We start from the raw sequence: 24,979 nt of genomic DNA, 5'->3' as shown, positions 1-24,979 counted from the left end.
CTTCAAACGAGCAATCCTGTGGGGGAAGAGAGAGGATGCCTTCCTCTGCCACTGAAATACCCAAGCACCCAACAAGTGTGAAACCCAGGCTGGCAGCCATCCACTCAGTGAACAATTTCTCAGACTTCACACTGCCCACCTTGAGCAGAGGCAGCAAGACGACCAAGCCAGGTAAGAGCCTGGGGAAACACACGGCAGAGGGTGCACAGCATCGCTTCCCGATGGCTCGTTCTGTGGTGTAAAACTGCAGCAGCCTTACACAGAGTATGATAATTGAAAAGGAAAATAAACAAGACTCTCTAAAGGGCTACTCCAAGCACAGTCAAAACCACAGGCACTTAATTTATAGCTTTCTTCAGCCTGCAGACATCTTAGGAAAATGTCCAATCCACTGAAATCAATAATAAATAAGCACTTGCAGTGGATGCAGGAATTAAGTCTTGTTATTTAAAAATGGATTTGAATGTAGTTGTGCTGATAAAGCACTCTCAAAATCCTCCTTTGGGGAGAGAATTTACTTTTTGTTTATTTATGAATATATATGTTAATTTAAGATCAGAAAAAGGAAGAGCAATAAATAAAGCCTAAAGTAGACCCATATTCAACACAGATATAAATAATATAATTTACTTATACTTTGCCCTTGAAAACAATAAACAACTCCTACTCCAATCTTTAACTGCTCAAAACTCTGCCAATTATTCTTGAAGATGGAAGAGACATAGAGCCATTAGGTTCTGTGCAAGGCCACACAAGAACCTGAACACAAGGCGACCTGGTACCTGGGCTGCATACAGATACTGTGGGTTGTACTGCCCAAAGAAAAACAAATGTTTGAATTTATGTTCTAGGGGGTTCCTGCAACCAAAAGCTTCAAGGAAAAACCAAACTTTTTTTGACATGGGGCTTTTTTTCTGAATTACTTCAATTGATTTGTCTGATAAGGAGAGTGTGACCTTTACTCAAATGCTATTTCCCCTCTTTTCCCATTTCTCATCTGATTCACCTTTAAAGTTTATTTTGTAGTCTACCTGGAAACTGGAAGCAATTAAATACTCTTAATCTGAGATGGCATATAGCACATGTTTCAAAAGTGAATTTAACAGCAGGATTTCTATGTAACAGAAATGAAATAAAATGGGTAAAAATCAAACTTAGATTGCGTGGTAACATTTTCCTATACATCACTTAATACTTTAACTTTCAGGTAATGAGAGGATTTCACAGGCCTAGGGATATAAAAGTGAGAGTCTCAGAAATTGTGCCATACCTAGTTTGTCTTCTTGTTCTGTTACAAATTAACCAGGTGGGATGAACTTTCAAGGAAAATCAATAGTGGTCAATTTTTCTAGTGTAAGACAAACATAAGAACTCCATCCACACCAAGACACTGCAATTAGAGGGCCAGGTTGATTTCAGGTTTCTGACCTAAGAATCAGGGAGGCTGAAAGATTTCTCAATCTCTGTTAGAGAACCTCATGATTTTCAATGTGCAGGTGTAAAGAAGATGTCACTAAAAATAGAATTAATCAAGAAAGTCCCAGCTGCTTACTTTAACAGCGAACTAGACGCATGCAAAAGAAAAACATGAGACTCCCTTCTAAAAAAAGAGTTGATTAAAATTTTAGAGTAATTTATTTTAAAATGCACATTTTGCTTGACAACTTGCAGAACAAATTGTGAGGAGGCCAGGAATAATCTAAAGCATAATAAAAGAGCACAGCAGACAAAAGTAAAGGGTTTCAGAGTCTCTTTCTTGCCTCACAAGGAATAGGAAAGGCCAAAGGAAATGACATTGCTTGCTTGCTTAGAATCAAATTGAGACTACTGTTATCTCAGAGGGCTGAGTTGATCAGGGTACCCAGTCACCCCCCAGAGGGACTGATGCTGCTCCTGTCCATCTTTTTTCCCAAAGCCACCTCTGCTGTGCTCCCTGTGGTGCCCAGGGAATCTGTCCAATACCAGTTCCACTGACCCTGCAGAAAACCACCCACCTTTGCTTGGGCCAGGTGACAAACCATGCCAGACCCAGCACAAACGGCATCAAGAGAAGGACATGCTTCCTTTTTATGTATCACCTGTGGGCTTTCAGGCTGCAATTTCAACCCAACACTCTCAGTGGGAGGCAAAGAGATTTGCATTATCTGACCAAGAGCCCAAGGTAGATTATTTATGCAGTTGTAACACAGAGGGTCTTCTCAGTAGGCTCCTGATTGTGCAGAGCCACGGGTGACAGGGCATAGCACTCAGCAGGCCAAAGAAAAACAGTAACATCATAATCACCCCCTAGGGCAAGATGTCTCCAAAGAAAGAGGGGAAAAGCCTCTGAAGATACAGCTACCATAAGGAACACATCCATCAAAAGAGCAGCACAGCTTTCCAGGTGGGATGTCTGCTCAGACAGGCAGTTATGGTAAAACTTCTTGGCTGGAGAGCCCATTTCAAATCTAACTCATTCAGCAAAGCAGTGATATCGAATCACAGACAACAAGTGAAACAGTGCCTCCCCAGAAGAAGGGGTTTAGAAATACAAGAGTACACATGCAAAGGAAAATATCTGTTGCAGAATAGCTGACTACCCAAACATCCGTGTTTCTCTGTTAAGCTGGAATATATATAGCTGTATATAAAGAGCTATCAAATTATGATGAGGTGCAAAGAAAAGTCTCTCTGACTTAAAAGGCTAATGATGTGTTGTCTCAAGTTTTCATTTCTTCACCCCAGAAATTTTTCCTTGCACCAGAATATGTTTATATTAAATTCCAAAAGCTGCCATTTAAAATAAATGAATTCTAAAAGCTGTCCTTGACACTCAGCATACATACACACAAATGTTACCAGTTGATTCATTTTACAGAATTATGACTTCAATGAACAGCTCTTCAACTGTGAAGAAAGATCAAATCAGATAATAGCTCCAGAAGTGACCCTTTAAACTAGGCACCTCCTCACTTCCTACTCATATACCAAATTTTTCATTCATATAAACAAATACCTGTAGGATTTCATGAAAATGAAAGCATTACAGGCAAATTACATGTTGCAACAGAAGAGATATTACAAACAAAGTCTGTACAAAGTCTACTTACTTTATTGAAAAGATAAATAACAGCTGCAGGAGCTCCTAGCAAAGGAGAAGGGCAAGGGAGGAGAAAAGGAAGAATGGACAGATATCTCCATAGTAACTATAACTATGAAACTCAGGGGAGAACTCGTCTGAAAGCTGAAAGAAGGATGCTACCAGAGAAAACAGACTGTAATATAACTGGAAAAAAATAAGAAACTTCCAAATAATTTTCCACATGGTCAAAGGTCCCTTAAGCTTTAGTTTATTTAATCAGAGCCAAGAACAAATACCAAGAGAGAAGAGCAAAGAAAAAAAGCATAAAATCAAAACATAATCCTGACATGACCATTACTGTACAAATTACTTAACAATAAACATACTGCTAAAAAACCTAAATATACAAATGTTCAGGCTAAGAAGAAAAAAATAATTAGTTTCCCTCAGGAAATTCTGTGCTACTGGATGCAACAATGAAGAAGAGAAAGGAAAAGCACCATTCCAGCATAAGCTAGGGGATATGTGTAAAATTCCTGTGATTTTTCTATCCAATACAAGAGACTTGAGAAGATTCTAAAGGAGATATTTACCATATGAAGATTTATACTTCTCAAACTCAGTCCACACTCAGAGAACTCCTGCAATCCCAATCTGAGATGCTGGTGACACAGACTGACCTATTTCTGAGCAGTATTCATACAGCTCCAGGCCTCAAGGCCCACACCCTTACCTGGAATCTTGATATGATCCATAAAAAACATTAATACCTACACTGCTGTCAGTTTTGGTGAATCAGCAGTAGCCCACATTTATGCTGCCATTTGCAAGGAACATGTGGAGAATATATTCCTATCATTTACATATTGTCCACATCAGCCACATATATTCCGGCTCTGGAATAAATGGTGAACAGGATTTACTATAGTTCAGTGTATGCCAAACCAGCATACAGTATGAATATAATCTTCAAATGCTAATTTAAAAAAGCCAACCAAACCAACAAACCCAAAACCCAAAATAAAACAGCAACAAAACAAAACAGTACACCACCAATATTCTTAAAACTCAGCATATTAGGACACACTTCCGCTTTAAAATATTGGAATGATGCTGGCTCTCCTTTTTACTATCATTCATTATCTTTGCACAGAACATGGGACCACAACAGATGTAGCAAAGAGTTATGTTAGCCCAAACATCAGGCTACAGTTTTATACCAACAATGGTGTATTTGCATTAAAAAAATTTCTTTCACACTGGCAAACAAATTTGCTTTTTAAAGTGTCTTTTTCAACTATTTCCTATGTCATTTTAGAGCAACCTCTCCCTGGTATTAAAGCGACCAACATCTGGCCTGCAATACACCTGGTGAGAGATGAATTATGTGAATCACAGTTATGGGATGGGTTAGCAGGCAGCTGAAGGAGTGTTTGCCATAGACAGAATGACAGAAACAACTCCATCTATCCCATCTGGTTTGGAAGCTTCCTTGATCCCTTAGTCAATGAGTCCAAACTCAAGGTCATGAAGACCTTTCCCTGCAACTCTGACTTCTGAGAAGGTGGCAGGTGACAACAAGCAAGTTGGAATTGGACATGGCGTAACACATGTTAGGATGCTACAAATCATATCTTCATAATTATTAAATCACTACTCAAACAAGTTGTTTACATAGCTGCCTACCCACAAAGTTCAAGTGTTCCCAGGTTATTGTACCTTGTTATATCTTTGCATGTTGGATAGAAGAATTCATGTCACAACTACTGTTTGTTCCTTATGAAAATACTGAAAGAACGTTAATCACCCCATTTCTTCCTTTTCAAACTATATACAATGATCTTCTTGACTTGCATTATAAAGCAGGTAATCTGTCTTTTTACTATTCCTCTGCAAATCCACTCCAATGGACTATTATTTCTTTGTTTATAAGGCTTGTTATTTAAATATAAATGTGCAGCACTGAAAATATATTCCAATCATCTCAGCATTCCCAGAAGGGGGGCGGGGGGAGTGGTAAAAAAATTATTACACATAAATCTCATTGCCATTTTGGTTTTATTGTGGATTAATGCAGTTCTTCATACACAAACAACTAGTGCAGATTTGCACTGCCTACTGAAATTAGAAAAAAATAACAGAAGCACCTGGTTGGTAAGTGGGCTTACATTGTGTTGTAGCAGGCAACAGCTGAACACAAATACATTATATAGTGTTCCAATTAGTGAAAAGACTATTCACTAAAAAGGTCCTGGAAAAACACTTTGATATTACGAGCAGTCTCCTGCTTTCACACCCGAGTCATAATACACTGCTCTCTCCATCACCTACAATACCAAGCAGAAATCCATCACAAACTTACAAATGTGGGAACAGGATTGACCTTGTTTTACATCTTGCATGAAAGGTGCTAAGTCTAGTGCTAAAGAGACTGTTCATTATTAACTATAAAAACAATTTGACAAAAAGATAAAAGAAAAGAAAAAAAAAGAGGGAAAACCCCCCCATCCTTAAGTCCCCTCAACCTTTTGACAGCTCTACTGCAAGAAAGTCTTTTGCAAATCAAGTTGAAAAGGATGTATCACTAAAAGAAACCACTTAAATTAGCAGCTTGCCTAATATGCAAAAGCTTGCCTACCCTTGACTGGCTTTTTTTTTATGCTGAGGGTGCAAAACAGCTCTGCCAGCCTAGCAGCTGTGCAGCCACCAGCCAAGGGAGATCAGCATGCTTGTCTCCCTCCCTCCTCGGACACATACTCCCACCACATTTTCATCTGACAAACCTTAACCCTCCTGTAGCTCCACAGTGAGCCAGCAGTTCAGGGAGTTAAACCAGCATCTAAAAATAAAATTTAAAAAAAAGGAGAAAGGAGGAGGCAGCAGGGAGGCAGCGCAAGGCAAAGAGCAGGAGCGCATCCCATGGGCTGGCCTTGCCGCAGTGCACAATCACACTTCTGACTGTCACATGCTTGAGACCATTAGCAGAAAGCTGCTGTATTAATTAAAGGCCTCAGAAGGTTCCTAATAAGCAATTTCTGGCCAATCTAGCTGTGACAGCTTAAAATGCTACTGCTCCCCAGTGGGTTGTTCCCTTCTCCTGCAGCCAACAGCCTTCCCAGCAAAAGAACTGGACAAAGTGTCTTCTCCCAGGAGCCCTGCACACCCTTGGACCAGCGGGCAATGTCCATCCACTCTGTTGAGCAAACTTCCCTAACTCCAATTTTTTCCCTAACTAAGCCAATATCTTTTCCCCCTTAACACAGAGAATATTCTAACATTTAATTAAAAAAAAAAAAAAACTGCTTTGAACTTTAACAGTTACCAAAATCAGTCAACCTCTTCCCGCACCGCACAGCCCTCTACTAACACAACTTCACAATAAAAGATAAATGCATTTGTGCATTTGGCAATTCCCTGTGTGAGTTTCTGGGAAGGGGGCCATGTAAATGAGCAGCCACCTGATTAGTAACAGGAAGCAAGCAATAGCCTATTACCACCAAAGATCAACATACAGTCACATCAAGTCTGCTCCGCATGTCCCTTCCCCAAAATCTCAAATTAATAAATCAAAACCACTATGTTGAGTAAGATGGGCAATTCATTGCTAAAAAACCTAAAAAACCTACAGCTGTCTCTGCACACTGTTATTAATTGCCAGTGGTTGTAGTCTTTAGAGTTGCCCATAAAATGTACCAGCATCCAGCACAGAGACCAAGCACCTTTGGCCAGTTACTTATTGATTTTCTCAACTGAGAATCATAGCTAGAAACTGGAGATTCACAACAAAAACATGCAGCTACGTGGAAGCTAATAACCTCCTTCAGCAATAACCTTTTGTTAATAGGTTTTGAAAAATGTGTGATCTTTACACAGTGAGACCACCTGATCTGGTTGTTTATCAAGCCCATGCACCAACAGTTTTGTTCATCTCTCCCCAAAGCACTGAACAAACCAGCAACTTCTCTCATTTATATGGCAACTAGACAGCAACCCATTGCACAACAGATTCAGTGCAACATGTAAATGCTTGGCTTTTGCCAGATGTCAGAATAAAATGCTGGCACTTTTCACCTTTACTGGCTGAAAGCAATATTTACCACTTAGGATTACCCTGCTGCTTCCCCTCAGACCTGGCCACTAGTAATACACACAGCTCAGATCAAAGCAAGTGTTTTCCATCCTTTTGAGTGCAAACTCAAACAAATAGAAGTATTTTTAAAGTACTGAACTTGCCACTACTGCCACTACTAATCCTCCCCCAAACTCCATTTGCACTGTAAGAAGGGCTTACAGTTTTTGGACTAATCTGGAGGCTGTGAAGGGGCAAAGCTGTACATGTACTCCTTCTCCTCTTTATCACCACCACCACCAGCTGAAATCTGCAGCACCACAAATACTGTTACAGTAGAAAATTATAGATGTTAAAAAAGAAATAGAGATGGGAATTTTTGCATCAGATTCAAACCTGGTTGTGTAAGAAGCTTCCTCCAGTCCCTAGAGAGCAACGGTATCAATTAGTGACTGACTAGTTGGAACCACTTGAAGCCTAACAATGTCAGGCCACTGCATTCAAAAACCCTGCTCCATCAAACAAAGTGAGTTTCCAAACAAAATCTGCAGTATTATATTAAATCTGCACACTTTCACCATAACAGCCATCTCCTTCCTTCCACCACAGTGCTCTTTATGGATCTTCAATCAAGTTATGTTACTAGAAAAGGGGTTGAAACTGGAAAATAAATAGATTGATAAACCTTAAGGTGTGCTTGGCTGGGGGTTCTGCTGTTGTGTTATTCTATTTGGCATATCTATGTGAAAAAAGGAGTGCTTGTCAGTGATGTTTTCACTAGTCCACAGCCAGGCTGGTAGGGATTTACCTCCCCCACAGATGCCTGCCAGCACCTACACATCTACAGCTAAGTCCAGGAACTCATTGGGAGCATCCACTCACTAGTTTTTGACCCAAGGAAAATCTACAACAGGGATGACTGGCACAGTGAGACCACAAGGCAATGTTCACTGCTAGGAAATTCTCCCTCTACCCAGTTTGCTACAAGAATTTACACTTGCTGTTCATCCAGGCTCTTGAGCAAATTATCGCTGAAACTGGAGGATGCAATCTAAAACCACGCATATGCTGCACACACGCATGAATCCCTATGCCCTTTCTGTAAGATGACCTGCTCAAGGTAGGGGAACAAAATGCTGCCAGGTTAGTGCCTGAACTGATGGGCAGGAGCCAGAAGACTCCTAGACACAGCAGCTAGAAGAGGCAGGAAGAAGAAAGTGCGAAAGGATTGCCTCCACAGTACCAGCCTGCCATTTCACTGAAGAACTGGTTTGACCTTTCAGAAGAACTGAAAGGTCAAATCAGAGTCTTAAACTACTAAAGAAACTGGAGCCCTTTACAACAGATTCCTGTATTTACTATGCTTATTTCCTTAGCACTGTTTCCATCACAAGTGTGAAACACAGGTGACTTATTCCTCTAGAAGGAATAAGTCAAGACAGGTTCAAGCTTCTGAAAAACCATTCCTGTCATGCACCAAAAAAAAAAACCCCTCACCAAAAAAACAAACAGCAACAACAATTCCCCCCCAAAACCCCAAACAAATTAAAACAAACAAAAAAACCCCCACCAAAAAAATCACAAAAAAACCCCACCAAAAAACCACAAGCCAACAACAAAACCCTGCAAGCTGTAAGAAATAAGTAATAATTTACATATAATGGTCAGTTCAGAGTACATTGCTAAAGCTACAGTTTTTAAATGAGTATTTTATCACAAGATTGTCACTAGTTATACACACAGCTGAATGGACAACTGAAAAGTTTGATTTTGAGAAACCCTGGGGGAAGACAAGGAGGACATAACTTGTCAAAACTTGGTAAGCTGAGGCAGTCAACCCACAGATTCCATTTCAGTCCCATTTGCCCCCTCATCACTTTCCTGCATGTTTTTTGTTTACCCAATTATCCTGACACAACTCTTTCTAGGATTGCAAAATAACCTGAATTGAAGAAGCATTCAAGCATATTCACCTAAACAAAACAAAAAGCCTAAAAGGAAATAAGAAGATAACATAAAACACTCAACATGCTCCACCTACAGCTTAAGAGAAGGAGCCCTGAAAAGGTCTGCCTGCAAAGAGGAAGCTCAAGGAGGAAGAAAAAATAGACACAAGTCTGTGCTGGGTGTAAATGGAAAGAAAACAAGAACAAACTCCTTCACAGCAACAGAGTAACAACTGTAATACTTCAACAGTTCATGATGCTTGAAGAAGTAGTGAAATGGTGCCTTGCCTTCCATGAAAGCCAGAAAAAGTTTTCATCTTGGGTCTGTGTTGAGGCTGGGGTATTTTTGTTCATTTTAATCTGAAAAGTACCAAAGGCACTGAGTTCCCTATTTTTGTGCCTGAACCACCTAGCCACCTAGCTGCGTCTCAAGGGTCTGAATTCACTCAGCCCAAACCTACCCAGGACTCTTCAAGAAACTTTTCACCCAGAGTGCTCAGGTGCAGTTTCTGGAGAATGGTAATGTAGCAACCCTGCTCATTTCTGAAGCTGGACTGTGCAGGGCACCAGGAGCAGGTACAGTGTAAGGGACAAGCCCTCATGCCCCTTGCCAGCCCCAAAAGAGGAAGAGGATGTCTCCCTGTTGCACCAGCAGCTGCTCCTACAACCATACTCTGAACAAGAGATTAAAGTGTCATGCAGGTTAAAATGCAGAAATCTGTCAAAAAACCTCCTTTCATCTTCTTGCTATGATTTTTAATCCCAACCAGCTTTTGGAAGCTACTCATGGTGCGACCCTGCAGGCCATTATGCCAGCACAGCTGAGAAATGAGGGGCCAAACTAAGTGTACAGGGAAGCAGAAATTCTTTAAGACAATGTGCAAGCAACAGGCTGGCCATGAAATAATGACCAATGTCTCCAAGGATCACACCAACAGCAGATGTCACCTAAACAGCTCAGCAGAAACAATTTTCAATCCCCTGTTGTATCTCATAATGCCCAAAATCAGAACACAAATATCTCTGCCCTGACCAGCAGGAAGGTGCAATAAGCCCTGCAAAATTTCTACCAGTATGGAAAACATAAATTTTATATTTATATATAAATATAAAAATATAAAATAATATAAATTAATATAAATTAATATTCTGATACACCTGATGAGCTAAGTGGGCATAATTAGTTAGAGTCTGAGTTTGTTCCAGAAAAGATTGTGGGAACCAGGGATGGGAAACACTGGAACAGGAACAGAAAGGTGTCCTCCTCCTCACTCCATCACTTTTCAGTGGAATTATAAGGTCATACAGAAAACAGGAATATTTCTTTTGGTTGAAAGATAACTGTTGGTGTTATTATTATTGTTACTATATAATTAATTTTTGTTTGAAACTAGGATGTGAGAAGTGCAGAGGAAAAAAGGTTGAGGAAGCATTTCTGATTCTCTCTTTTAAGTGGCATTTTCTAGACAGCCTGTTTTCGTTCTTACTTCACAGCAAGGACAACTCCCAGCCGCCTGCATTCTCAGCATATTTTGTATAATTGATTGGCTTGAGGTCTATGATTTTAACCCACATTTTGCACATTCAGTGACTTCTAGGAAAGAGAAGGCAGCTTACTGCAGCAGTATCTCAAAGCAGTTCTTTGCAACCAATAGCCACTGCACCACATTATTAAGCCGTTCCTCTTCTCAGAGGCATGTTTTGTCTTTTTCTATCTTTTTAACTTTACATGGTTTAATTCACTGAAAAGTAAAAATAACAACAGTAACAGTAACTACTTTAGTGAAGCTTTTCTTGAAATTGCACACACATACATATTGACATGGCCTGAGAGGCAAAAGTCAGGAGAGGAGAAAGTCTTCAGGGATTTAAATTAGCATTCATCCACTGTAAAATAACAACTGCTTTTCCATGCTTTCCAAAACAGCAACAAGAACCATATCTACCAATGAGTGAAGCAAAGCTTGCTATATCTTTGCTGCTCATAGAGGAAATCCATGCTGGAAAGTTCATTTCTGGTAGGGCAGTAGGTGCAATCATACCCTTCTGATAACATAAAAAACAGTCTAAGACAAAAGGGACAAAGAAGAAAGGCTCTACTTTAATCATAATTCACTACTGACCTTTTCCTTGAGGGCCCTTCTTCAAAATCTGAAGAACTAACATCGTTGCTTGTTGAGGACACTTGCGATGCATCGTCCTTCTCATTCTCCAGCTGTTCTGATCCTGGTCCTAATCCTTTAGATTGGCCATTAGTGAGAAGTCCTGCAAACATGACAAAGGAGTACACAATATTCAAAACCTGCATTGATTTTATAAAAACTCACATGTGAAACTTACAATAGAAAGCTGATGCCCAAAGCAACTGCAAATAGATAGACTGGTAACATTGATTTTGCATACAGGTACTTAAAAAAAAAATTGCCAGCCTGCCTGTTTCTGATTTGGTTAACTCTAACACCCCAATCTAAAATAACTCTAATAGGAGTGTTTGCAATAGTGTTTATAATCCTGTCACATTCAAAAAAGGGACACAGCTTAGTCAAGTTTATCCTTTTTTACAGAATTCCTATGACTAGCATAGATGAGAGCATTTTGCATTTATCTGTGGATTGATATAAAATTAAGCTACCATTTGGTTCAATTTGACATCATCTTGCTCTTCATTCTGGTGCTTCCAACTACTGCAATTTATGATCCTTTGAAAAAAATCCTAAATCCCAAAGAAGTGAACATCAAATGTCCATTTCCTGACTTTGATTCTTCTGGCCAAGTGTCACTCATCTACAGATAAACTCCAGACTGCCAGAAAAAGTACACAGGGCAGCAAAGGTACACAGGCCTCAGCTGCCCTCCCTTTTGTGCTTTTTCTCTCCTAGAGCAATAATACAGCAAGCAGAGTCACACAATGGAAAACAGCATTGGAACTTTGCAAGCATACCATTTAACAAATTTTGTGTATTCTATGCCACCAAGTAACTACAATATAACATGACTCACAAACAACAGCAGATAGGCAGTGAAACCACTCATACTTAAAGAAGAATTAAAATAGTAGCATACTCTTCAGCAGGCTCTGGGATGAGAGGGAGGAAACAATTTTATTAGCTCACTATTGTTATAAGGGCTTATTACCAGAGGAGCTGCAATTTTATCGAGGAGAATGCTTTCTCACCTCTCTACCCAAATAGTTTCAGATATGACATAACAAAGCTTTGTTTCACAGCTGTATTTCCTTAGAGAAATTCCTTAGCCATTGCAGTCTCTATAATTGCACCTTAGAAAAGAAATTGTGGTGGGGAAGATGGGGGGAAAGGGGAGGCTGTGCTGCCCCTTCCAAGATGAGCCAGGCCAGAGTACTGCACTGAAAACACGTACTAAGAACTGCAGTTTAAGAATTTCCACCAGCACTGTATCAGTGCCACACCATTTCAGAACCCAGTTTTCAGGAAAATCACCATCCAGCACACCAGTGCATTTACTCATTGCATAACCAAGCATTCAACCAAGCTCACCTCAAAAGAGACAACGAAGCATAACCAGAACAAGAGCAAAGACACCTCCTCCAGTCAGCTGCTGTCTCTAAGTCCTGGAAGCTTGGCCACAGCTGAAGCCAAATGTTCCTTTCCCACAAGGCCATTTCATTTATTCACTGCTTGCTTGGACACACTGACTGCCAATGGGCTCTGAACCTCCCCAATTCCAACCTAATCACTCTGAGTGCCCATTTTTAAATCCTAATCCAAAGCCTGCATCATATCTCTCTCTTCTTTTCCCAAACAAAGTTTGCTTATATTAATTCTGAACTACACCAGATTTCTCTTGACTTGGGCTATGTGGTGGCCACATGCTGCAGATTTTGCATATACTGTTTTAAAAACTGTGCCTACAAAGTAAAAACATGTTCTGTTTTTTCTTCTGCAGAAGAGTCAGTGAACTGGTAGCTCCATTTTTTTTTCCTAATACATAAAGCACAAGTTGAAACTACACACCAATTTTTGCATTAAACTGTCTCTTCTAGCCAGCATAAGACTATCGGGGAGAAGTAAAATGACCCAATTTACATTTATTCTCCCCTTTTGTTGAACTCCTTTTGATAGTTCCTTTTCATTAAAGGGATCTCAAACTGTGACCCACCAAATAAAACAAATTTCAGTATCAGCACATGATACTACAAAAGGGTTTGTAGTGTAAAAACACAATATGACGTGGGGTGACAGCATCCCCTTCAAAGCATTCCCAAGGAAATGAAGGCAAACTTTGAAAAAACACTCAACACATTATTTTTCTATGCTGAACTCACCCCCACTAAAAGCCCTAGTGCCTAAGTTTATTCTTATAAAAGTTTCAACTTTTGCTTTGCATTTTTCCATGAAACCACTGCTGATAAAATTTACAATTTTTGAACTCCAGAGAAGCCTAAATCAAGCATATCATTTGAGGCCTGACACTCAGTAACTTAACTCTTATGGCAGAATTTTATTAAGTTTTCCAAAAGTAATATTTGTTCTGGAGACTTGCCATATGTAAAACCCAGGGACCTGAAGTATATGAGTCAAGAAAATCACCTTTCAGGCTGTCAACTTGCATGAACTTGGAAGGCAATTTTTATTCATCCCTTCACCTTGCCAAACCATCAGCTCACTTGGGAGACAAGCATGATTTGTGTTCCTCAAGGAAAAAAGTATCAGTTTGCCAGCTATTATTCATCATAAGCAGCACCATTCCAGGCTGCAGTAATATTGCCCATAACTGATGTTAGCTACCGTCCGCTGGAACCAACTAAAACAAGTGCCCTAAAACAGAGGCATAAAACTACAAAGCAGAGATACTGATAAATACTGGCAATGGGTGTCATGTTCTACAGGTTTTTCAGGGCCAGCATAATTGCAAAATCCACTCTGAAGTGATGAAAGGCACAACCCAAAGCCTCCTTTCAAGCACTGGAGAGAAAGTACATGCTGAAGCAGGCAGTTAAAAAGTTTATCGCCACTCAATCATTTTTATATCAAATGCATTCAGCTTGCCCCCAGATACCTTTTCCTTCAAACGCCATTCCTGTTATCTCTAACTGCAATAAGCCACATTCTTTACTGCTGTGCATCAATTGGGAGCTATGAAAGGTCTGGAGGCCCCAGGACAGGATGGGGACCTCACAGCTTTGCCGTGTGATACTCAGGCACTCCTATCACCAATGATGAGTTGGCGTCAGTGCAGCGGACAGGACATACAGGTCTGCTTGGTGCACGTAAGGAGCATCAACCCATGTGGGTTTGACTCTCCAAGACCAACCAAACACACTACAGGAAGCAGCAGGCATTCATATTTCTTAAAAGCTGAGTACTGCAGTTGTGTATGTATATAAAGAGAGAAAAGCAGCTGAGTGAGAAAACACTCTTTTGCATAGTCTGGAAAGCTGAACAACTCCAAGGAGTGGCTACTTGAGAGCCCTCAGCAACAGTCAAGGAATCAGCAAACCCTCAAATCAAAGGGACAAATAGTTCCTCTACTGCTTTTCTATGGCTGTGCCTTTCAACCTCTAAACCACAATGCCAGCAAGCCCTGGCTCCTGTCAAAGCCCATGACATTCTCAGCTGCTGAAGAGCTGGCAGAGCCTGTCCCTTGCCCACTAGGCTCATCTCAGCCCCAGTTCTCACTGTCTTCTCCCCTGGCAGCTGGACTCATGACCAACCACCAGACCTGAATAACTGGCAGAATAAAACAGGGTCGATAAAAATAAGACTATATTGTTGTAATAGAAAAATGTTTGTTTTAAAATTTAAATTAGACTTTTAAAAAACCCTCATTAAAATTAAATCTGAAAGCACAGCAACTTGCATTATAAGTCAGTGTAGGATTTCATATATTAAAATGACTTACATGAAATAATAATTTATATATACAGAGAAGCAGTGAATATTTGCTGCCAAAGTTTAAAAAGAACTGAAACATGAACGGTTCAAAGTCGCTGAATAAACACTGCCTTAATTAAGTCAGTAATAATGAATTATTTAATTAAGTCACAATACAGGAACTCGTGTATCAAATGACATCTATGATCCCTTAAATACACTGTTCTGGTTCTAACTGATCAAGACTAGACGCCTTCAGAGAAAGGCCAATTACTAATTCCTAATAATTACAAAGGGTAGCTTAAAATCAAACCATGAAGATCTTAACATCCCCTCTAAAATGTATCTTAGTCACATAAATGTCAACTTCACAGTTTTGCTGAATTCGTTTTTAAACTTCCACAAACGCTGCAATACCAAATCACAGTTTTAGATACAGGCTGCTTAAAAAAAAAAAAGAATTTCCACTTCTCAGTATTGAGAAAAAGCAGCAAATGTCACTTTTTCATCTATTCTGTTACAAGCCAGAGAAAGCACAAAAGCCCTTTCTGCATACTAGGCATTATTACAGAGACTTCTATCACCTCCTATTTATTTGCCTTCCACACTGAATGTTTTCCAATCTGTCTGTGGCTACAAGTTTGTTTGTTTTTTCACATGCAGAAGGGCTCTGCTATGAGAGCCCAGCCAAACCCTCTCGGGTGACCCTCACAGAATATGGATATTATGGCTTTACAACCTGCACACAGCGCGCTCCCTCCTGCTCCCAGGGCAGCCCACCACCCCCTTTGCTCCTCCAACTTTGTAGTTGTTAGCTGAGCAGAGGGCTTGCTAAGCCTACTCCAGTTACTGCAATGTCCTGCTCACCAAAAACAGTATGTAAAGAATAGCTAAATCTCCTTAAATTAGCTTATTACAAGGGGCTTGTGCTGACTCAAGTGGATTGCTTCTCATAAGAGCCTAGCAAGTAAGACATAACTATTCCATCACAGGCAGGGCCTCATTTACATTGGTACACATTTGCTGACCTTACTGGTTTCGGTGATACACACACACTTCTGGCAGCCATCTACAATTCTTGTAAACTCTTCTCATGATCTAACTCATCTGGAGAGATGACTGACAAGCACCTGCAGGACAGGTCTTGGGAGCATCTGAAGATGTGATGCAAAATCCCAATACCTGGGAACACACCCAGGCCTGTTTTTACAATAAAAAATGATGCTAACTATAAATGAACAGAAGGAAAATTGTTGGGGAAGAGAGGAGCAGAAAGCAGCAACATAAGACACCAAAAATGTAAGGGAGGCTTTGGAGTTAGTTGATTTTAAAAATAGATCAGATTGCAATTACTGGTATGTTCTTCATTATTAAAGTTACTGAATAATCAGGAAACCAAAGAAGAGCATCTGAGCAAATTTCAGCATCATGTGGTCAGTTAACTAAGTGGTTGGGTGAAAAGACTTTTACAATGTTTCTAAAACACTATTTCCACATCACTTACTCTAATGCCAACAAGGCATCTCAGCAGGAACATTTCCATGTTCTTACAATAGAGCAACACCTATTTTAGCTCACTGTTTCCCAGTCCTAAGGCGGCTTAGGGAAAAAAAAATACATTCAATTGTATTTCCAGTCAGTTCCCACAGTCAGAGGCAAGCCACAAAGCCATTATGCTAGGAAAATCAGTATTCAACACCCCACAAACACAAGCCGAAGATATCAAAACCATTAAATTACCTAAAAAAGACAATTTCAACATGACCATATTCACAGCTTTCTATATCAGATAACATCAGAGGGTCCACAGTCCAGAGGAGCCATCCTGCAGATCTCAACAATATGTGAAATGTGTAACTCTGCTCCTGGGTGTTCCTTGACTATACAGGGACACTCTCTTCCCACTGCCAACAGATTCTGGGTTGGTTTCCTCCTGGCATCTCTTTCCCTCCATTCCTCACCAATCCCTGCAAGCTGAACCACTCTGGGCTGGTAGAAAAGTCCAGTCTCCAGGGCAAGCAGCAAAACAAACACAAGTTACAGTAAGTTAAAAAAGGGATTTACTCAAGACAGCATTGTCACCATGCTAGCATGACAATGATCCTTATGAGAGCCTGTAATACATAGCAGAGATTGTATACACATAGGCATGGAGCTAAAGCTCTGTTCCCTTATGGAGTAACATGCCTGTCCAAATTTCAGCTGTGCAGCCTTGGGAGTTGTATAGGAAAGTTTTTTGTTATTTTTTTTTTAAATATTAGTGATTTTTTCTTTCTATAACATCCCATTTAGGAGAGCTGGCACAAAAGTTAGAAAACAAAGGGTTTGGCTGCAGTGCTATAAAGTCTGAAGGTTAACCACTCCACACCATGGTCTGGAAGTTTAGCACCACCTGAACACAGACAAACTCTTGAGCATAACCACACCATGGAAGATCACAAACATGAATTCTATGCCTAAAGTACGGGGGGGGGGGGGGGGGGGGGGGAATTATCTTAATCTATAAGTTTTCATCTCTTAAATATTTACTCTGGCCACCTGTTTCACAGAGGTACAGAATGTTTCACACATATTCTATATACATATCAAAACCAGCAATAGACTGGTGTCTCACATACACCTCTTGTTTTCCTTCAATCTTGTAGATATTGCCTACCTAGACTTCAGTATAGTCTTTCACACCATTTCCCACACATTTTCCAGGAGAAGCAGGCTGCTCAAGCTTGGATGGGTGCACTCTTTGCTAGGTTAAAAACTGTCTGGATGGCTGGGCCCAGAGAGTGCTGGTGAATGGAGTGAGATGCAGTTGGCAGCTGGACACCCGTGGTGCTCCCCAGGGCTCAGTGTTGGGGCCAGCCCTGTTTAACATCTTCATCCAAGACCTGGGCAAGGGGACTGAGGACACCCTCAGTCACTTCACACACAACACCAGCAGGAGCAGGAGCATTTACCTGCTGAGGGTAGAAAGGTTCTGCAGAGGGATCTGGAGAGGCAGGAGAGCTGCCCAGCAGAAAAGAACCTGGGGGCACTGTTTGACACCTGGCTGAACAAGAGCCAGTCTGTGCCCTGGTGATCAAAGGGCCAACAACAGCATGCTGGCCTGTACCAGCCAGGATGACACCTGTGTGTGTATAGAGTGGCCAGCAGGAGCAGGGCAGTGATTGCCCCCTGTACTCAGCACTGGTGAGGCCACACCTTGAGTGCTGTGTTCAGTTTTGGGCCCCTCACCTCAAGACAGACATTGAGGGGCTGAAGTGTGTCCAGAGAATGGAAATGGATCTGGGGAATGGTCTGGAGCACAAGCCTGTTCAAGGAGCAGCTGAGGCTGTTGAGCCTGGAGAAAATGGGGTCCAGGGGTGACCTTATTGTGTTCTACCACTGCCTGAAAGGAGGCTGTAGCCAGGTGGGGGTTGGTCTCTTCTCCCAGACAGCCAGCAATACGACAAAAGGACATAGCCTCAAGTTGCACCAGAGGGTGTTTAGATGGATATCTGGAAAATTTCTTCATGGAAGAGGAGCTCAAAAGCACTGGTCGAGCCCAGGGAAATGGTTGAGGCAGCATCCCTGAAGGTATTTAAAAGATGTGTATGTATATGTTACACTTTGGAACACAGTTTAGTGCTGGGTTGACACTTCAATGTGATTATCTTAGAGGTCATTTTCAACCCAAACAATTTTGAATTACAGAGTGCTACAGTTTCTTATAAGCTATCTCTTTATATACAAGTTTATTTGCGTATTATAATTAATTAACTGTTTTCACCACTTTTTATAAGTAACAGCCAGCCAGTTGCATGTAATACAAATCTATATTGTATTGTCTGTAATCCTAAATTTGACTTCTACCAAAACCATCCTTTACACACTAGACTGTGTGCTGAAGTGCTACCAAAATCTTGGTAGACATGTTAAATAAATACATTAATCATTTGATGCTAAGTTTAAACACACGGGTATCTCTAAAACATCTGCAGTCTGCATTAATCAGCACACTGTACTGAGTCACTGTATTTAGCTGTTGTATAGCTATGCACAAAAGATAATTTAGTTTTATAGTGCAAATGCCATCTGTCACATTGTCACAGCATGACAAGGTATCACATTACATATTAAACAGACAACATGCTTCAAAAATAAGGCCTATTTTCATGCTCTGGTTATCTCAGAGACTAAAGAATGGGGTTTTCATGATAGTGACATAATTTAAAAACAAAACAAACCACATTTTTCTCTGGGATAAAAGATATGAATTCCCTGTCCACTTTTTTTAAGATAGTTGCCATAAGGCTATTTTCATCTAATTTGGTAATGCAAAACCACAACAATTTTCTGCCTCTAAATAAAAAAGCCACAGAATGAAACCATCATCATTTATGCCACACGATGCTCTGTGCTGCCACCATGATGGTAATTAACAGCACGTGGGCTTTTCAGATGACAAGCCACTGGACATTAAGTTGATTGTGGTACATAACAGAGCATATGCATAAAGCAGTACCACTATGCCAAAGACTGTTAGCAAATGGCTTGTACAGTCTTCATAACTGACTAGAAGAGTGCTTTTATATGTAGATATACATCATTACCACAGAAGCCAAGCATGAACGACATGACAGCAAAAGATGGGTTCGTCAGCCTGTCAGAAGACCACATCACCAAAGAGAACTGATTAAATAATACAGGTTGAAAGAAGCTCCTTACTCCTATTACAGCTCCATCCAAAACCACTATTAAGCAATCAAGGACATTTTGTGCCTCTGTGTCCTGCATATTAGTCCATTACCTGTGTTAATCGAAATTAACGGTTCTGTTTCCACACAGCACTTTCTATGGTGTTTTGTTTTCATCTGGGGGAGTTTGGACTGAGGTTGCGATGCTATTAACTCATAGAAACAGGAATACAACAGTCAAAAATGAACCTAATTTAATTCTGCCAGGAAACTACTCCAGGCCATATTACATACTTCAAGCCCCAGTTTGATTTATGAAAAATGCACCTGAAAGAAATTTAAAACAAAAGAAACTAATAAAGCACCCCAAAAATGCCTCCCAATGTCTGCACTGTATAAATAGAGAAAAACCTCACCTGATATTTGTCCATACTTCTGTTATTTTAAGCTTGGGCTGTTTTTTTTAAGTATTCAAAGAGACACACTTCTCTGATTAAAGACATTTCTCCACTTGTAAGGAAACAATGAAAACTCTCAACCTCTCATTCCTCCAAGTAAACACATGACCTCTTCTAGAACTTTATGCTTTATAAGGGCAGAATGGAGGCCATAGCCTGGGCTCCATGATGGTGTGGCCTGGATGAGGGAGGGATCAAGAGTAACAAACAGGCTGAGCAGCCAGCTAGGTGTTCATTGACAGGTGAGGGAGACACCAGCAGTAATGCTGACCCAAAAAAAGCTGGGGGAACAGACTCATTTCTATTAAACCCTCTTCCTACAAATGCAGACAACTAAGTCATAGCTTAAAATCACAAATGGCTACTCTTGGATTTTTTTGCAATATTCTTCTTAATTTTACGGGGAGGAGGCTGAGGGAAAGGAAACCTAAGGAACAATTGTCCCCCAGACCCAAAAGCCAGAGCTGTCCTGAATGAAGCAGAACAGAAAGGAGGAAAGAGACTTGATCACCACCTTACCAGCTGCTCACTGTGTGTTATATTGTACCACTGGGCTATCAAGTTCCTACCAATTGCCCCTGTAAGCTGTATGATAAGGGGAGAGCAGTAGCATTTCTGGTAAGTTGGTACCAGGGTGTGTAAAGACCATTAAGTTCTGACAAACAAACACAGTCAATTTTATGGTGCCATAAACACTCCCTTTTAGCACCAGGGAAATGAGCACCATGTACTCTTCCTGTTCTTTGACAAGGAATCACACTATTTGCTGCACACAACTCAAATCTACCTCAGTCCCACAGCCTCCTCTGATTGCAGTCAGAAAGCTTCAAAGGAACAAGAGGACTCCAAATGTGAGCTATAGGCCTTTGATGTTCAGATATGTAGTCAGAAAAGGCATGAAGCCTTCAGCAGAAAAACAGGAACACCAACATCAGGAAGAGAGCTTGGTTAGGATGCAGGGACCTGGACTCTGTCCAGATGCAGCCATTGCCAAGCAGGTGCCCCTGGAGATGCCACCTCCTCTCCAGGCACCTCAGCTCACCCAACTGTAAAATAAAGGTGGTGAGCCCAGCTTCCACAGTCAAACACAGGGAGTGGTACAGACAGTAATCATGACACAAGACACAGGGCTGGTGTAATTCACATCCCTCAGTGGTGTGAGATTTTGCATAGATTTTGGTGTTGGATAGAGTGGCTTTATTTCTGGAGTAGAGTGCCCTCAGATTTGCATCTGTCCTATAAGACACCTTCTGTCATATGCAGCCTGGAAACAGAGTTAAACCTGCATTTTATTAGAAATTCCAGACACAAGCAGGTCCACAAAAAAAATATAATTTATCTCCATTTAGTTCCAGAGTATCAGCAACTAAAATATCAGCATAACCACTGAGATAGATAAAAGTATAAGTTGTCAGGTATTAACAAAATTATCAGTGAGGGACAAATAAATTCTTCTTTTGGTTTTTATGGCAAAACCACCATGTCTTGTTTACCCTGCCTTTCCTGGGGAATTTTACAGCTGAATGGAAAAACAGTGGGGTGACACCCCATGGGAGAGAGTAAAGAAATACTGCAATATATCTGTGAAAGAAATAATTTAATTTTTAAAATGTTTTGTTCTTCCTTTTGTTCTTTCCAACTTGTTTGTTTGTTTTATCAATTTGAGAGCTATCTGGAGAAAAGTTACTGACTATTTCCAAAGTATTTTTACTTGTCTTTCACCTCCACATACCTGCCATGTGAGGGAAAGAACATGGATGACACTGCTAAATTAGAATGAAGTAAAACAAGCTAATCACTGTTTCAGGTCTTTGTCACACTCATGTCAATAGGTGAGGGCAATTCCTCCCCTTCCTGAAGCACTTTTACAAAGCTAACTTAACTGTAATATACCACAGCAGTCCCATTTTTCAGTGAAGTTATTTCCCCCTAGCCCAGCACCACAGGGCTATGCCTTTTGACTCATCCTGTTTAAGAGTTAAGTTTCCACTAGGTATGGATGGACAAAGGAGCAATAAATCCACACTTCAAAAATATCCATACCTTGGCACCTAGGGACTAGACAGATTAGTAAAGATGAAAAAGAAAATTTAAAAAAGACATTCTGATATTTTAAGTAACATGAGAAAGAAAGCTGTGCCAAGAGCATGTCTCTAGACAGCAGCTATTCTACAATGGAAAGTAAAAATTAGTAATTGTGTCTCCACAGAGTATAACAGAAGGAGGAAGAAAGAAGGTGAAGGCAAACACAGTAAAGCAAGGAAGAGCCTGCTAATTGGAAGAAAATACAACTTATGAATGTGCAAATAAAACAACAAGGGAAATAAAAAGGCATGCAGTGTCTCAGTAACAATGAATTCTTGTGAGCCTGAAAAGGAAGAAATGTGCTACTAAAACCTAGAGGCTTAACAAGGCTTGGCTGTATTTGTTAAGATTTCTAGGAAACCCTTACAGATTGTGTAATTTGAAAACTGCATATCTGCATGAAACTGAGAACAACAGCGAGCAGCGTCTTGGTGAACACTTCCTACGTGCTTTTCCTCTAACAAAGCACAGTTCCCAGTGATCTGTGGTGAGGGATCACACAAACAGGCTGGGCATATGATCTGGGTTGATGGAGATGAAGAAAAGCCCATTTCTGGAACTGGTGTTCGGTCCCTGCACCTCCCCTGGTGAAAGCAGGAGCAGGCAGGGGCCAGGCCAGCCCTCTGCTGCAGTCTTTGGAGAAGCCTGAAGAGCTGGCAGCAGGAGATAAGAATGCAGCATGGCTCATGTAACATCAACACTCTGATGGACTGGGACAGCCCTCCTCCATTTGCAAGAACAGAGAGTCTGAGTTACTTCTTTCTCAAGTAAACCAAATTAAATAAAATTTTCAGAGACATAAATGTATGGCTTGGCTTCTACACACATCTCAAAAGTAAACAAGGCAGCAGATTCTGAAAGAGTAGGAGGGCTCCAGCACAGCAGTGTGCTCTAAGAAAAAGGATGGGGAAAAGACAAGAGAACTGCCAGAAAGGCCTTTTGGGGAGGTTATCCTCTGCTTAATTGTCTCTAATTCTGTGCCTCTGTGACAAAAGCTGTGAAAAGCAAACGTTGAATGACATACTTCTAATTGCATAGTCCCATTTGATATTTTAATGCATGTCATTGAGGATTTGCCTTTCATGACTTTTGCCAGGAGCATGGGCAGCCCTCCAGACAGACAGAAAATTTTTCCCCCCAGTGTGACATGAGTGATGGGGATCCTGCTTGCTGCAAGAACGCACAGCCTGTCAATGGAGTGACAGTGATTGTCCCGTGCAGCCAGCAGATATGAGCTTGGATTCAGCCCTCCCTTCACTGGAGGTACTCTGAACTTTCAGTCAAGGAAAAGGAGAGGGAAAGTCCTCATCCTGTCCTGGGAAAAATTAATTGAGCTAAATTCTACGTATTGTACATGAACTCAAGTTACATATAGCAGATATTTGAATTAAACCACTTTAATTAATTTTGCTCCATATTTTCAATAACTTTTTAGTGAATGTGGTGAATGTGCCCTCTCTAACTCTCAGACCATCCATCAGTCAGCTCCAAGAGTCAACCTGTCAACCTCTTTTGCTGACAAAGGATTTTTTTTTTCCTCTGGCACGTCACCTTATTCTACCAAGCACTTGAATTACGATCTCCAAGTTTACAGCAATTAAATATCCACTGACTTAAAAAAAAAATAGGTCACAGACACTTGTAACATATCACCCTAGCCTCTTGAGCACCGTGCCAGAGAGCCCTCCCCTGGTGCAGAGGCCAGGGCAGTCTGGCTGGACTGCAGGCAGGGAGGAAGGCTGCCTCCCGCAATGCCAGGGATGCAGGCACTGCCTGCAGCCAGACCTCAAACTCCCTGCCAGCCCAGAGCTCACATGTCTGTTCAGAGCCTAAACGTAGACTTGACAACCAGGCCAGCATAAGGCCCTGTGACATCCCAGAAAGAGGGAGGGGAGCAAGCTGCCTGAGCAATTCTCAAACATTTCTTTTTAGCTGTTGGTTTCAAAGGCTTTTGTCTGTAACCCTAAATGTCATCCATGAGGCTCAGCACCTCGCTGCTAATAGGGAAAGGGAACTCTCTTCAGGGGAAAACCAGAGTTGCTTTTCCAGGCAGAGAACTCTTCCCCCTGGTGCCATCAACCCAGCATTGATTTCCTTTCCTTCACAGAAAGTATCTACAATATATTGTAAAGCAACATGAAAATTCAACCACCTGGAAAGCTCCCAAAACTCAGCCTTTGATCTTTTAGGATGCCTTACTCCTTGTCACTGGTTTCTCATCTAGCTTGCTAAATTGATTATAAAAATATATTATTTAAAACACTTGACATGGTTCTAACACATGAAACAGCAGTGAAGTCATAGAAAGTTTTTTTTTTTAACCATACAGTAAGTAAAACTATTTCATCCATATTTGCAAAAGCAGAATGCTTAAAAAAAAAACAATCAAAAAATCCACCTATCTTACTGTGAAATCTGTTGCATATCTGTATTTTTATCTTCTCAGGGGAAGGGAATTTTTTTCCTTTTTTTTTTCTTGTAGGGGCAGGCAAGTGAGTAGTATAATTTCCTCACTTTTTAAAATTAAAGGTCAGAGGAGTACACTCCGTGCTTGGGATGAAGAACTACTCTGCTGCTGCACTCAGACCCCTGTAATCTGTTTGCAGGGTTATTGTCAGAGGAGAGGAGGCTCGTGACAGTAAAACATTGAGACCAACTGCAGCAAACTGAAAAGCACAAGTGCAATACTAAAGCCTGACACAAATGAACAAATTGTTCTGCTATGTGTGTGCACATCAGCAATGACATTCCACCTCTGTGTGAGCACGGAGCCCCTGCCCAAGGTAGGGATCCCAGCCCATTCCTATGCAGTGCTGACAGCAGTGGCAGAGGTTGGTG

The 24,979-nt window shown here is 40.8% G+C and overlaps 1 protein-coding gene and 1 long non-coding RNA gene across 5 annotated transcripts in view; both read right to left on the bottom strand.

Annotated features, from left to right (window-relative positions):
* Nucleotides 1-24,979, bottom strand: part of LOC132073135 (uncharacterized) — a 1,090,256-nt gene that overhangs the window by 481,782 nt on the left and 583,495 nt on the right. The window lies entirely within an intron of this gene.
* Nucleotides 1-24,979, bottom strand: part of JARID2 (jumonji and AT-rich interaction domain containing 2) — a 212,135-nt gene that overhangs the window by 79,543 nt on the left and 107,613 nt on the right. Inside the window, exon 4 of the mRNA XM_059471790.1 lies at nt 11,200-11,341. Within this exon, the coding sequence (XP_059327773.1) occupies nt 11,200-11,341 (142 nt within the window). The remainder of the gene's footprint in view (nt 1-11,199; nt 11,342-24,979) is intronic.

The sequence above is a fragment of the Ammospiza nelsoni genome, chromosome 1, assembly GCF_027579445.1.
Source record: "Ammospiza nelsoni isolate bAmmNel1 chromosome 1, bAmmNel1.pri, whole genome shotgun sequence".
In the NCBI taxonomy this organism is placed as follows: Eukaryota; Metazoa; Chordata; class Aves; order Passeriformes; family Passerellidae; genus Ammospiza; species Ammospiza nelsoni.
The sequence above is the reverse complement of the archived record's forward strand: the minus strand, read 5'-3'. Positions and strand labels throughout refer to the sequence as shown.